We start from the raw sequence: 15,705 nt of genomic DNA, 5'->3' as shown, positions 1-15,705 counted from the left end.
AATTGCAAATCAAAAGACAAACACCTAGTGATTATCCAGACCAAAAAGTACCTACAATAAAACTTAAGTTCTTCTAGAAGTAACCCACCTTGCTAAGAGTTGTATGTCCCCCTTTCCCTCCAATTTCAATCTTTAAAGACTTTTTTCCCCTCCCAAAACTAGTCTTTGACAGGGAATGCTTCTCCTAAAATGTAAAGTGCTTACAACAACCCAACCAAATATAAAAAAGCTCCAACAATTTCAACCCCCCAAATATTTCAAACAGTTCTTTTTCCTTTTGTCTTTGTTTGCAAATTTAACCCACATGTGCAAACAGTTTTATTCCTCCTTTCTTCTCCCTCCCCTCTCCCCCCGCCCCCGATAGGATATAGAAAAAATACCTACTTCTGCTCGTTCCTCTTGATCCATCAGCCTTTCACTTGGTTCCATCTGGATCCTGTTTGAGCTCTGCATCCCGAATTTTTTCCTGAAATATGCAACTGCAGTTACCAATAGCTTATATTCTAAGGCTCAATAGCACTTTCAGGTTAGTGTAAATCAGCTATGATTTATTTCTCCCCCAGCTCAACCCCAAAAAGTGTTATAAAGGAGGCTGTTGAACGACACAGTAAAATGTGGAGTATAATGTCACTTTCACTTCTGAGCAACAGCAGTTCTGCAATAGGTATCCTTTCCTGTAGTTAAAATCTCCCATTTATGGTGAACTGTTCTTTAGTTTTCTTAAACCAATTGTCTGATATTCCAGCAGCTCTTTTGGGCTGAGTTCCAGTTCCCAGAGAACCACTGTTGCTTTAAATAGCTGCAAATATGTTTCTATCACTCGTTTGGTGATATTTTTTTAACAGCATTCTTCTCTTCTGAGTGTTCTCAATTTAAAAAGTATCCTCTGGAGCACAGTTAACTTGTAAGGAATATAAAGGAGGAAGCTTTTGCCAGTCAAGTCTTGATAGCAGTGTAACATTTGAATGATTTTTTTCCTCTTTTGTATCATTTTTGTACTTTTGCCCAACATCATAAAAGCACATCCGCTTCCAGATAAAATAGATTAGCAGTGACAAAATCCTGGTGGACCATGAGAAGTCTGTTCACATTACCAAGAGTGCTTCCCTTGTACAGAAATGTTAATTTTCCTTTCTGAACAACCATCTTCTTAAACTGTCTTATGGAGAGCACAGTATGGTTGCCCTGAAATGTGTCAGTAGTTACTACAGGTTGATAACCTTACACCACCTTGAGCTACGACGTTTATCTATGACAGGAAATGCTGCATAACCAAACACACTGACTTGATTGAAGGCATAACAGAGCATGGATATCATTCTCCTAGCTTAAACATTTACTAAATCCTACAACTAAAAAACCTACCAATACGATTCAAATATTTTAAAGTTCTACAACAGCTTGTGTTGTTTACTGCTGGCTGTGCTACTGGACCAGAGTTCCCTCAGAAAATGCCTTTTGTTACACCTTGTTAACAGAACTCCAGTTATTCTGGGGAAAGTCACTAGTTTGCAAGCTAGAAAGCATTATGATGTGGTTGAATTAGTTCATTTGGTCACAAAAAGTGGGTTTGATTATTTGGTAGTTCTACTGGAAACCTCATTCTGGGCCTGTTAGTTCCCCTGTTTCTTTTTCTGAAACAAGTAAAAGAAAGACAAAGTAAAAAACAAAATCATGCAGCCCTCTCCCTTATTTCTAAAGCACTGACTGACATTAGAACAGTGACCAAAGGCAGTAATAGCTCATGCAAAGCCACTGGAAGCAAGAGTCAATCCTGCTAGAGGTGCAGTACAGTGATGAGCGCTCAGACTGACTTCACCTGCACTTGGGTGAGTTGTCACGGACCGGCAGGAGAGATAAATGACTTTAAAAAATATGGGGGTGGGTGGGATGGGGATGTGTGTGTAATAAAATTCATAGTGGTAGGGGGTAGGGGTGTGTAATAAAATTCAAAGTGGTAGGGGAACTTAAGTCTGGAGAATGTCAGCAAAAAGCTCAAAGGCATCCTCATCATGCTACAATGTTAATGGTAGTGCTGGCAAAAATGTATTTCTCTGTTCTCTGAAAAGGGAACACAAAATCGCCAGGAACTGTCACCAAGAGTACCTTCTGCTGGTTTACTGTCATTTCAAAATACTTTCTTCATTTAGTTTAGGTTTAAGTACAGCTCAGGTCCAGCTACCAGCCTCCTTCCAATGGCATGTTTTTTTATTCTATTTTATTAATAAGGGAAGGCCTTATTTAAAACAACAACAGCAATAAAATCCAGCAAGCTGAAATGAGACTGCTGGCAGATGTCTCAGCCAGAGCTGCAGAACATTGCCCTCGGACTATCTTTTCTTTTGGCACAGTACCTGTTTTCGCAGAAACTGCACCTCTTCTGTAAGCAGCTGCTTCTCTTTGAAGAGCTGATTCTGTTTGTTGAGCAGCTCCACTAACTGCTGGGCAGTGGCCTGGCAGTGCTTGTCAAGCTGCTGTAACCTGGAAAAAAAAAATAGATAAAAGGGTTGCAGAGCATCTGAAGTTGGAGTTCACAGTAGAAGTCTTGATGTTTGCACTAGAGGGTGCAGCTCCCAGAAGACAGAGCTCAGTCTGGTGGTTGGGCTGAGACTGAAGTATTACTCCTAGGATGGGTGTTCAGTATTTTCCATCATCACACTAAGTGAGCACTTTTCAAAGATCTGCACTTCTAGTTTAGAAGCATTACAATGGCATGACAGCAAATTTGCTTTGCTATTAGGTGACATCAGTGAAAACTGCAGGACTCCATTCTGATATCTGCAGCTAACAAGCTCAACACACTGTAGCTGATTCAGTAACCTTCTTCCTGAAACATACACACTAGCCCAGATTATATTATAAATCCAAATATCCCAACCCCCTGACAAACTGGACCTGAAGTGACAAAAATTCTCCTTTCTGTCTACTGCTCTTTGCAACCTGGTCAATGTCCAAAATTCATTACAAAATGCAACGCTTACTTATTTCAAGAAAGCTTAGCATTAGTTAAGAACATTAGTATTGATCCTTTAACAGCATAACAGAGATTCCTGGGGAAGAACCTAAAGAGCCCATCATTCCCCAAAGCTCCACATCAGGGACTGCAAAACAGAGGGAACAAGGTATCAGGCAGAAACATGCAGAGGCCTTTTGCTTACACGAGAAAACTAAGTGCCAGAGTTGGGACAACACTACTGTAGACAGGGCAAGTGCACCTTTACTTCTTTAATCCAAAAGGGCAGTGTGGTGCATTATGTCTGCAGCCTGTTTATTACTCCTGACAGGAAAAAATAAAACACGTCTGCTTAGAACTTCTAGCATGGAATGTAAGCACAAATAAGTTGGAAATTGTGTTTCTACATTTAATGCATTTCACTCTTTAAATAGAAATGTCTATAATCAGAAGTCCTTTCAGGTACCTTAGAAGCTTGTTACCTTTAACAGTGATCTAGAGAAAATCCTAAACACCTAAACACTTAGGCAACAGGAGCTGACTCTGATTTTGTCAAGTTTCCTTCTAGATCTAAACTTTGCACTTGCTTTTGTGAACTATTTCTTACACAACGTATTGAAATAGATCTTCAGCCGAAAGAAGTTTTTAGGTTGTGTTGTTCATGCAGGCTGCGTTTTTAGTGCAATTAGTTACACACTTAACAATTAAGGGCTGTGATTTCCTCAATCTTTCACCTCTCTGTAGTAGTTTTGATTTGTACAGTTGTCATGACTCAGCTGAGCTAATCACTCTTGAGTATCCACATTCTTAAACAGGGTTGTTCAAATAACTGCATTAGTAAACACCCCCAAATTTCTTGATAAGGAGCTAGGAAAATCTAGCTGAAACAAAATTGCTAAAATGCATGTCAAACCCAGTATTGACTGATCTGTGTCTGCCAGCCAACTTCCTTGAAATTGAATTGCAACAATCATGTAGCAGTGAACATCCACCCATATTCCATACCGTCCTGTTACTCTGCTAATACCCTTGCAAAAGGGATTTTAGGAGCTGCAGGACCATCTCCTGGGGATCAGAACAAAACTAAATTCAGCTAGCTGCAAACAACAACAGCTGGTTGTATATGTCCATTGAAGCAAACAAAACCACCACTTTGATAGCACAGGACCTTCTACTAAATGCACACTTAGATGGGTCTGCACCTACTTTCCCACTCCCTGTAGCTTCCAAACCATAGCAGGTTGGTACAGGAGCTATTTATGCTTCACTTCTTTACTAAAGGTGATTTCAGGGTTGTTAAACTCCAAAAGACAAAACAAAATTCAAACACACAACCCCTCACCCTTTTACTGTTCTTTGTTCTGTTTTTAAAAGTGGTAGCTTTTCCAAGGGCACCTTGCTCCCAGGGAGAGCAAGAACCATAAGCATGTTTGCTGGAGGCAATGTTGTAGTTTCAGACTGGAAAGCTGAGTTCTGCTCACTACTTTGCCATTGATTTCCTTTAACTTGAGGAGGAAATGTGACCTTACTGCACTTCTTCATCTGTAATAAAGACATCTTCTAGTCCTTTATTTCTGAGTACTTATTACTTTATAGCAATACTGGTAGGGAGGTGTAACGGGGAACTGTTGTCTTCACAGAACCAAGAGAAGAATTCTACTGCTGCCCTGTTTAACATCCTGACTCTTTCAAATGCTCCTCATAGCACAAGTACCCAATTGAACACCTGCCAACTACAATCTGGATTCAGGACCTTAGAACTTAAGTTTCTGCTGATTTCTACATTCAGTTCTCATTCTGATAGTGTTTCAGTCTGTTTTAAGACCAATCATGAGAAACCCTCTGGCACAAAATTATTATTGGTGGCAGCTAAAGGCATAGATAATTTCATAATCTTCTCAACCCACATCTCTGCAGCAACACAATGAGCACTGCCCATCACTCTAGTAGGGCCCATTCCAGTTGCAAGAGCAAGCACTGCTGATGCATCCTGAAGGAATAGTCCAAGTGTTCCTCTCCCCTTGCAGAGAGAAAGCTGCAGTTGAATAGACACTGCTTCAGTGTGAGGAACATCCTCCAGTTCCAGCACCTGGAGAGAAGTCACTTCCAGCTCATGCGAATTGTCCATCAAAACCACCACTTTCTACCAGATACTCACAGGCAGCCTGAGACAACTTTAAAGCCATTACTGGATACAAGCCTTATATGCTCTATATCCTTTCCACTCATGCAATGGGTGATTCAGATATGCTAATGCAAATAGAGAAATCTTTCTTTATGGCCATAGTACTCAGTTCTGCTTTTCTGCCCTGTAATTTCACCCCTCTCCATGTTTACATTTAGACTGTCTCCTGGAGCAGAGGGAGAAAGATACTGAGTGGGATTTGACTAGCAGGCCACAACTTCACTTTTACCTGTATTTATCTCCCGTGGTAGAGTACAAGGTTTGTAACATTCCTTTCTACAATTCTGGGTCATGATGGATAATGAAAAGTAGTTCTAGTCAGTGCAGATCTTGGTCTGTGAATTCCATGTCTACCAGTCTGCTCTCCCAAAACCGCTACCAAGCTGGCCCTTGGTCTACACACTGGGACTACCAGCCTGCTTCGGTGCATTTAGCTCCTGAGGACAGGCTGTGGGCCCTCTTCACAGTATCTGCTATTATGTGTGACATGTGCAGCACAGCCACACATTCCCATATGCATTGTATCTGGCCTGCCTGCTGATCTCTTAAATGATTCAAGATGAGAAATGAACAGCTCCACCCACATTCACTGTACTTCCCATATGTTACAACTGCACATCGATGCCTGCCATCATTTTTACAACTGGGTGACAGAACCTTCTGCACATTTTGCTAATACGAGTGAGTGAGGTTGCACGGTCGCCACATTCACGTTGGCAACACCACCTACCAGCAAACGTTTACTGTGTCTTGACCACCATAACCTCACCCTCCATTCCAAATGAGATCATATTTACAGCCAAGTGGCAAGATCTGTCCAGTTGGGATGTCGAGTGGCTGATCCTCCTTAGTCTCGGAGTCCTGAAGGGCAGGAACTGACTCCATGCTCTGTCGTGTTACTTCAAGGCACTTGTAGCTCTTGAACCTCATTACATTTGGACTACTTACAGGGCAGCCTGGCACTAAGGAGTAAGCTCCCTTTCGGTAATAATAATGATACCTTTCAAACCAAAATTCCCTTTTCTATAGGGAGGCAGGAAAGAGGCAGCTTTGTCAGATGGGTAGTTTCACAGAACATCAAAACTGAGGCAAACAGGAGCTGTAATGAATCCTTCAAGGTAAACGTTTTGCTCTGATCCTCAGTTCTCGGAGCACATATGCAGGCTTACATCAGAATGACTCCATAGTTACCTTGCTACTTTGTGTGGCTAATAAAGACTCACTTCATATAACAGTAAATTTGACTCTGAGACTAGGCTATACCCTAGCCTGTCCAGAAATGAAATCAAAAGGGCCAGGTAGGTTTTGTTACATTTTGACATCTGTTGGTAAACAACCACTGCAAGACTGTGCAGAAACTAGGTGGAACATCAAGCATAAAGCAAAGCTTTGGCATCAAGGTGAATTCCACCCAGCAGAACAAACTTCCAACTTCCATTTAATCCAACACCACAAAGATGGACTAGCACCCACAATGTTACATTTAGCTGTCCCCTTATCTGCAGCCTACAGTCAAACAAAAAAAACCTTTCTTCTTTTCTGTAAAGACACACTGCTGAACAAGGGGCACCCACAAGGCTCTCACTGCAAAGCTCCCTGCCCTGGGGAACGAACAGGTCCATTAATGCACAAGCAATCTGCAGTGAAGGGAAAAGCTGATCCAACCTGTCAGCCGTCCTCTGGGTTTTAAAGTTGATTTGAAAGAAATTAATATGCAAGGACCTGAGTACTGTCCATTCACCCAGCAGCAGGAATCAGTCCTTGACACAGCAGAGGCATTAAAAGGTTATTTACTCTTTCAGCAGTCAGGTTACTGTGTAAAATGTTCTCACTCTACTCTATGGAGCTGAATTTGCTGAAATGGCGTGATTGGATTGCAGCAACCTGCAGCAGCTAAATCACCAAATCCAATAACCATGCTGCATTTACTGGCACACATCTTAATTAGGTTTTAATACAAGTAATCTGATAACTACTTCTGGCTAGCCAGAGCAGAGCTGTCAGAACTGAAAGGGCTGTTATTGAGTGGTTCATCTGACATGCTGCTGCGGCCGTCTCCCCACTGACCCCGCCAAAGTCCCCATCTGCTGGTTGCCAAGGTAACAGAGGGCAGCCCATTGCACCCAGCAGTGCCAGTGACTGACACAGGAAAACTGGGTTGGGTGCTGCTGCCGCCAGGCATCTGGTGGTGAGGCTCACTGTGCTAGCCACCCAGCACCAGGACCTGCAGCATTGTAGGCAAGGTGGTGCTGGATCACAGTTCCTGCTGCCCCCTTCAGAATCCTGAAAATATGTCACCGTGTAGCAGAACTGCCTTTAAGAAACATTTCCCTTGTAAGGGTAAGAGTGCCAAGCTGCTAGTTTCTAAGGTCACTCTTGCCTCGCTCATTTGCCTGTAAGTGGACACAGTGATTACAAGGGGGAACCTTGCAGATCCCTGCCAGGCTGCAGAGATGCAACTGACAGGGACTCTGTCCCCACATGAAGGCAGTACCAGATTTGGTAATCAGCCATTTGCGAATCTCAGATATTTTTAACGGGGTGAATTTTGAAAGCAAATGAAGGTTTCAGAAGAAGCTTGTTACAGAAAGGGAGCAAGCCAATTAGAAAAGAAAGCAAAAGCCTGCAATCTTTACAAAGCAAACGTCTACCTGCTTTTGTAATCTTTTTCAGGGCATTGTACAAATCTGCTATCACGTGACAGAAGAGTCTACACGTGGTACTACAACCTATAACAGAATATTAAAGTTGTACATTCAAATAGTCAAGAGTTAGAAATAACAATTTTCTGTGCAACTCTTTCCCACCCTGTTTCCCACCTCTGCAACCTCTGCTGCTGTTCCCCTGGCCTGCCGTGCTGGTCTCTTCAGGATGCAATTACCCAGGACAGCCCCACTGAACAATTTCAACCTACACAACAATATTTGGCAAGCCTAATAAAATCACAAAGCACTTCAGAAGTGTCTTACAAAAAGAAGCATCACACAACACTTGTGATTACAGCTAGACCCTGACACAGAGCAAGGTAATCACAGAACCACAGAATCACCAAGGTTGGAAGAGACCTCAAAGATCATCCAACTTGTCACCACAGACCTCATGACTAAACCATGACACCAAGTGCCACGTCTAATCCCCTCATGAACACCTCCAGAGATGACTCCACCACCTCCCTGGGCAGCCCATTCCAATGGTGAACAACTCTCTCAGTGAAGAACTTTCTCCTCACATCCAGCCTAAACTTTCCCTGATGCAGCTTGAGACTGTGTCCTCTTGTTCTGGTGCTGGTTGCCTGAGAGAAGAGACCAACCCCCTCCTGGCTACAACCACCCTTCAGGTAGTTGCAGACAGTAGTAAGGTCTCCCTTGAGCCTCCTCTTCTCCAGACTAAACAATCCCAGCTCCTTCAGCCTCTCCTCATAGGGCTTGTGCTCGAGGCCTCTCCCCAGCCTCCTTGCCCTTCTCTGGACACGTTCAAGTGTCTCAATGTCCTTCTTAAACTGAGGGGCCCAGAACTGGACACAGTACTCAAGGTGTGCCTAACCAGTGCTGAGTACAGGGGCACAATGGCTTACAAATAAATGATCCGGCTTGATTTGCCTGTCTGAGTTTCTTGGAAAGACAGACTTGTTGCCATGCAAAATGTGAAGCTGTACGTCTGGTGTGCATGGAGAGATTGTTTCTGCAGCCACAGCACCTCCAGATGTTGTCACTCCCCACCTGCCTTGTAAAGACAGCATCATGGGTCTTCTCTGCTTCCTACCTAAACTCTGCTACTTTTCTGTCTTCCCTTTTGATAGCACAAGTAATGTCTTTTGCATTAAGGCAGGGAAATTTATCTTCACCACCTCTTCATATCTTGAATCAGCTCAGTGGACAGCTAGGACATTAACATTTAAACAGCAGGAAAACTAGTTCTTGTATGAGCAAACCTGCATCTTCATTGTTATTTGCAGCAGCGATGAATTAACACAGTAAATTTTGAGGTAACCAAATAACAGTCTATACATTTAGAAACTTAGATAAATAGCAAATTACTTTCCAGAGTTTTTAATCTCCTAAATTGCTTTTTACTGAATATCTTGACCTACAGATCAGGACCTTGAGACAACCTTGAATAATGAACATCTCACAGCAGTCCCCATATACTCCCAAACTTTATATGGCAATATCTATACAATCCATCCTTTAACTGAACTCCATTCTCCCATCCAGCTTCAAAAGCAAATCACTACGATCCATATTTCTGATGTTAATCAAATAAATAAAGCCTAAGAGGAAAAAAAAGCCACACAGACCAAAACCACCACCTCATAATAGGAAGTAGGAACTATGGGCAGTGAATGAGTGTCCTTGCTACAGTGACACTGGAAGCCCTGACTTGTGTAAGGACACAGGGCAACAGTTTAAGGCACAATGAAACAAGTTTGTGTGGCATTTCCCACCCTCTGAATTCCCTATCAAAATTCTGTTGTCACATAAAAGGCCCAAGCTGTCATTTTTTCAGGCAAAGGAGTGCAAGCTACACCACTTCTAGCTAAGTAAATTAAGGACTCACCTGCACTGCTGGCAGAACAAACTCATCTGACTTATGTTAACAGATGGTAACCAGAGGCTAATATCCCTAGCACAGTTTGGATTGGAGACCTAAGAGAGAATGCCCACATTTCACCATGAAACTCTCCACCCAAGTGGTTCTCCATCAATTTTATTTTATTTAAGAAAATGTGTACAGGTAACCTCTAAATTCCCTTTTACTAAAGGCACTCTACTTTTTCCACATACTTTTAAAGAAGTGCCTACATGACATCTTCAAGAAGATGACAATCTTCACATGTCAGGATAACAATTGCAAACAGGGTTTAATGAAAAGTTTACTCAGGAACAACAGCTTCCCTTTTGCTTCAAATGTCATCACTGACTATTAGAATGTATCTTCACTTCCATGGCTGGCACAACAGGTTAAATAAACAGATCATGTAGGAAATCTGAGCCTGGATCTATTCCTGGCCTTCTAATAGCTTGTTCTAACATGCTGAAGAGAGAACATTATCATCCTGCTCTTTAGTTGGGAGGTGTAGCAGCTGGGCTTAGTTGGTATGATAGCCACTTTTAGCCCTTTTGGGTTTTGACAGGAAGGAAACAATGAAAGAGAATGGATGGCAGGGTGAAAAAGATATGGTTGAAAGATTCACTAATGTCTAGTTGTGTTTTAATCCCTAGACTGAAGAGGGGATTTTCCTTCTTGAAAGGAATTAGAAGTAATACAGCTTGTGCTAAGAATATGGACTTTGTATTGAATTTTGCTCTGGAGAAAAATAGTTCTGGTTTCTGTTTTATACCTACTGCTTAAAAATGTTTAATAAAACAATTATTTAAACCATTTAGCTTGATTATTGATTTAGAGTGCTGCAAAATACCTCAGGGGGAAAAAGGAGGCAGGGCTTTCAGCAGATACACAATCATTACAATCCTGAAATGTTACAGGATTTGATTTTTTATTTTTTTTTAATATCTTTACCTCTGATTTTGTTATGTTCTGGACAGAACAGATTTTGCTAAACTTCTCCATTAGGAAATAGAGTCTTGATAATGTTCAGAGACACACGTCCTACAAAGTTTCAAAAGTGCTTGTCTCATGCTTACAAGGATCATTCCACAAGACACATCTGCACATTACTGAAATATATTTTTCCTGCATTTGCTTTACCAGTTACCATAAATTTTTGTCAGCCATTTACTTTCAACAAATATGTGCTCCATTTTCCTCACTGCTTATTCTGACTCCTCTTTTTTTTTTTATTACTAGACAAACCTGAACCTTTACAGAGTGGTAGTTCACGTCCACACAAGACAATCACTATATTTGAGTCAGAAACACCAAAAGCTTTTTACTACAATCTGACCAATCTGAATTCTTTCCTTCAGAAACACTTTGCCTTTAAAAAGAAATTCCCAGCATGAACCTCATCAGAAGTGACATGTAACAGACAGTACATGTGGTGTTTGGGCAGGCAGCAGAGAATTGAAAAAGAAGGCTCCATTTTTTCTATCCCATGGCATGTGCAGAATGTACATGTGGCCCAAGCTGACATCAGGCATTTGAAGCAAAAAAACCTGCTAAAAACATCAGCTTCTGTTAATTTACTTTGTCAGATGTTGTCTTAATTAAAAAAGTACTACCAGTAAAAGGGTAGTGCAGCTGAGCTACTACTGCTTCAGCTGTTTCTGAGAGTCTCAACTTCAGACTAACAGAACAGCTTTGGGTTCAGTCCTGCTGAGCCCAGAGTCTAGCTGCAACCAGCAAGGGCTGCAGGCTCTGTACTAGAGTGCATAAAGCTTCTGTTTATGTTTATAGCTATTAATCTTTGTGTTTGAAAGGTAAAACATTTCTTACTATTGTCCTGGTGAACAGAACTCCATTCTGATTTGGTTATCTGCAAGAGCATATTCCCAGTTTAAAAACTATAGATCATAGTCCTTCAAAAATGTTCTTCAGCATACAGTCCAAGGCTTCTACACTGTATGATTTGACCACTATGGAAAAAAAGTAATAAAACATGAAGCAGAAAGCATTATATATCTGTGTAGGCATCACTCATTCATTCCTTTGCGCAAAGCCCCTCACCCTTATTTTCCACACCAGAGGTGCAAAGATGTCCTTTTTCCAGTTCATTTAAAACTAGAATAGAATAGAATAGAAATAACCAGGTTGGAAGAGACCTTCGAGATCATCGTGTCCAACCTATCATCCAACACTACCCAACTAAACCATACAACCAAGCATCCTGTCAAGCCTCGCCCTGAACACCCCCAGCGACGGCGACCCCACCACCTCCTCAGGCAGCCCATTCCAGTGGGCAATCACTCTCTCTGTGTAAAACTTCCTCCTAACCTCCAGCCTAAACCTCCCCTGACGCAGCCTGAGACTGTGTCCTCTTGTTCTGGTACTGGTTGCCTGGGAGAAGAGACCAACCTCCGCCTCACTACAACCCCCCTTCAGGTAGTTGTAGAGAGCAATAAGGTCACCCCTGAGTCTCCTCTTCTCCAGGCTAAGCAACCCCAGCTCCCTCAGTCTCTCCTCATAGGGCTTGTGTTCCAAGCCCCTCACCAACCTTGTTGCCCTTTTCTGGACTCGTTCCAGCAAGTCAACATCCTTCCTAAACTGAGGGGCCCAGAACTGGACACAGGACTCGAGGTGTGGCCTAACCAGTGCAGTGTACAGGGGCAGAATGACCTCCCTGCTCCTGCTGGCCACACTGTTCCTGATGCAGGCCAGGATGCCATTGGCCCTCCTGGCTGCCTGGGCAAACTGCAGGCTCATGTTCAGCCTACCATCAACCAGCACCCCCAGGTCCCTTTCCACCTGACTGCTCTCCAGCCACTCTGACCCCAGCCTGTAGCTCTGCATGGGGTTGTTGTGGCCAATGTGCAGAACCCGGCACTTGGATGTGTTAAATCTCATGCCGTTGGACTCTGCCCATCTGCCCAGCCTGTAAGCTCTGGCAGGCAATACACATTTGCTTATTTTCAGGGTTCATATAGGACTGTGTGGCTTTTGTTAACTATAGTGAAAGTAGTTTCATGCCTGTGACAAGGGGAGGAATATGACTTTAAATTGGTGACAGTGATGGTTTTTCTGTGCAACATATTTAGAGAGATGTTTTCCATACAAGGCCCCATTGCTCTCTCCACACAGACCAGACTGGAAGGCTTCATGCTCTGTTCCTCTATTAGTGCTGGTTGGCCAAGCAAGCATGCCCCTACCTGACAGGGAAGTATTCACCTGAGACCAGACCCAGTCTCCCCAGTTCTGTAGAGACTGACTGGAGTGTCACAGCATCAACAAAACACCAGCTGGAGAGAATGCAACATAGAAGACCAGAGGAGGAGGTGGTGAGGATTACAAATAAAGATTTTGCATTGAGATAGGGCTGAGAGAGACGGAGCTTCATCCCAAGAAAACAGGTTCTCCTGGAAATGAAAAAAGCTGCAGTATCACAGAATCAAACAGGTTGGAAAAGACCTTCAAGATCATTAAGTCCAACCTATCACCCAACACCATCTAATCAACTAAACCATGGCACCAAGTGCCTCATACAGTCTTACTTTAAACACTTCCAGTGATGGTGACTCCACCACCCCCCTGGGCAGTCCATTCCAATGGCCAATCACTCTTTCTGTGAAGAATTTCTTCCTCACCTCCAGCCTAAACTTCCCCTGGTGCAGCTTGAGACTGTGTCCTCTTGTTCTGCTGCTGGTTGCCTGGGAGAAGAGATCAACCCCCACCTGGCTACAACTACCCTTCAGGCAGTTGTAAAGAGTAACTGAACCTCCTCTTCTCCAGGCTAAACAGCTCCCTCAGCCTCTCCTCACAGGGCTTGTGCTCCAGACCCCTCACCAGCTTTGTTGCCCTTCTCTGGACACGTTCCAGAAACTCAACATCTTTCTTAAACTGAGGGGCCCAGACCTGGACATAGTACTCAAGGTGTGGCCTAACCAGTACTGAGTACAGGGCAAAATGACTTCCCTGGTTTTGCTGACCACACTATTCCTGACACACGCCAGGATGCCATTGGGCCTCTTGGCCACCTGGGCACACTGCTGGCTCATGTGCTCTCCAGCCACTCTGTCTCCAGCCTGTAGCGCTGCAGGGGTTGTTATGGCAAAGTGTAGAACCTGGCACTTGGATGTGTTAAAGCAGGACTCTGCCCATCCATCCAGCCTGTCAAGGTCCCTCTGCAGAGCTCTCCTACCCTCTAACAGATCAACTCCTGCTCCCAGCTTGGTGTAATCTGCAAATTTACTGATCGTGGACTCAATCCCCTCATCCAGATCATCAATAGAGATACTGAATAGGACTGGGCCCAGCACTGACCCTTGGGGGACACCACTAGTAACTGGCTGCCAGCTAGAAGTGGCACCACTCACCACCGTTCTCTGGGCTTGGCCCTCCAGCCAGTTCTTAGCCCAGTGCAGAGTGCTGCTGTCCAAGCCCTGGGCTGCCAGCTTGGCCAGGAGTTTGCTATGGGGGACGGTGTCAAAGGCCTTGCTGAAGTCCAGGTAGACTACAAGTATTGTCAAGCCACCTTGACAGAGCTCAGCTCTTGTGAATTCAGAAGCCATTTGTTGTTTTGGTTTGGTCTATGTTGAAAGTACAAGTGAAGTTGTAGATGAAGTTAGTGAAAACTGCAATTGTTTAGAAGCACTGAAGGAAAGCATTTCACAGAAAATACATCTTAAAACATATTAGCACCTTATGGACTACATGACAGTTGCTAATTTATTGTATATATATTAGTCCAATTGTGCTCTGATTTTACTGCATTCACACTGAAGGTTATACTCAATCTCTGCTATGAAATACTGAATTTTTATTCCTGCTTTAGAGGCAAATATCATTATGCTTATTTTCAGAATAATCACTAACTCCTCCACAATAAAAAAAATACAACTGCAGCCAGGCAGTTCGGAGATGAGTATCAACACATCAAGATCACAGCCAGTGGAAAGGGTCAATTATGCCCTTCTAGTGGCAGCAACTTATCTTGTGGATGAAAATAGCAGCTTTAGTGTCTCTAGAATAGCAGCAGTTGGGCGTAACAGGCAAAATAAGCAGAAAGGTAGCTCCAGCCTGGCTCTCCCACGTCACAGCTTGGCACACAGATCGGCTATTACCAAACCCAGCACAGGCATTTCACTATGGAAAGGCTATTGGCAATTTCCAACAGAAGAATACATTCTGTCCACAGCTGTGCACATGCATGTACAGACTCTTGACTGTTTCCTACACATTTTAATTACTGTCAAAAATTCTAGCAAAACTATCAGTCTTTTCTTGGTTGAAAAGCTGAAGAAACATGTTATCAATTTCCTTGACATGTCTTCAACGTAACTATAAGAAAAGAAAAGTACTTTCCCCCTTAAATTGCATCAAAAGGGTTTGGTAAATTAGGCTTTTCTCTTATTACCTCACCATGTTGTAGTCTTCAGTAAGAAGCAACACTAACAGTTCTATGAAATAAATGTTTAAACAAAGAAAGCTCAGAAGTCTTGGTACACTTGTGGGAGCTGAACATTCTCGCTCACGTAAGTAGTTGGACAATTAAAATTAAATGCCTGAAATCACTAGCTGAAAATAAAGGAAACAAAGCTGTGTCTCTGTTTAAAAATACATCTATGATTTTTGTTCTTCTAAGTAGGCATACAGAAGACAAACCCATGTGCAAAACGAGAAGCAAGAGACCCACCTACTATTGATTACTTGTCACTCCAGGCTTGGTAACCTCTGATACCGCTGCTGCAGCACAAACTCACCATTACTCAAAATACATTACTGGAAAACCCACAGAGAAATGTGCATTTCTGAATGAAGCAGAGTTTTGATAATGTGCATCACAACACTGGTGAACCAACATGCTAACATGGTGCATAAAATGGCCTGGATTACTGAAAGCCTAAAAGCTCAGCAAATGCCCCAAGAAATCCTGAGGTCCCCATAGGGGCTCACTGGTCCGAATGCACTCCTCCTCAGCAGCCACTGCCAAGAGCCTTCCAGAGAGATGCTG

General features: G+C 43.0%; 1 protein-coding gene across 2 annotated transcripts in view; it reads right to left on the bottom strand.

Annotated features, from left to right (window-relative positions):
• Window positions 1-378: 378 nt before the first annotated feature.
• The window catches only part of SDCCAG8 (SHH signaling and ciliogenesis regulator SDCCAG8), a 111,534-nt gene continuing 96,207 nt past the window's right edge, over window positions 379-15,705 (bottom strand). For both annotated transcript variants that reach the window (XM_054162320.1, XM_054162321.1), the window contains exons 16-17: window positions 2,355-2,481; window positions 379-466 (exon numbers count right to left, since the gene is read on the bottom strand). In XM_054162320.1, the coding sequence (XP_054018295.1) occupies window positions 416-466; window positions 2,355-2,481 (178 nt within the window). In that variant the 3' untranslated portion in view covers window positions 379-415. The remainder of the gene's footprint in view (window positions 467-2,354; window positions 2,482-15,705) is intronic.

This window comes from Dryobates pubescens, chromosome 6 (genome assembly GCF_014839835.1).
Source record: "Dryobates pubescens isolate bDryPub1 chromosome 6, bDryPub1.pri, whole genome shotgun sequence".
Taxonomy (NCBI): domain Eukaryota; kingdom Metazoa; phylum Chordata; class Aves; order Piciformes; family Picidae; genus Dryobates; species Dryobates pubescens.
Note: the sequence above shows the minus strand (reverse complement) of the source record. Positions and strands in the feature narration are given on the sequence as shown.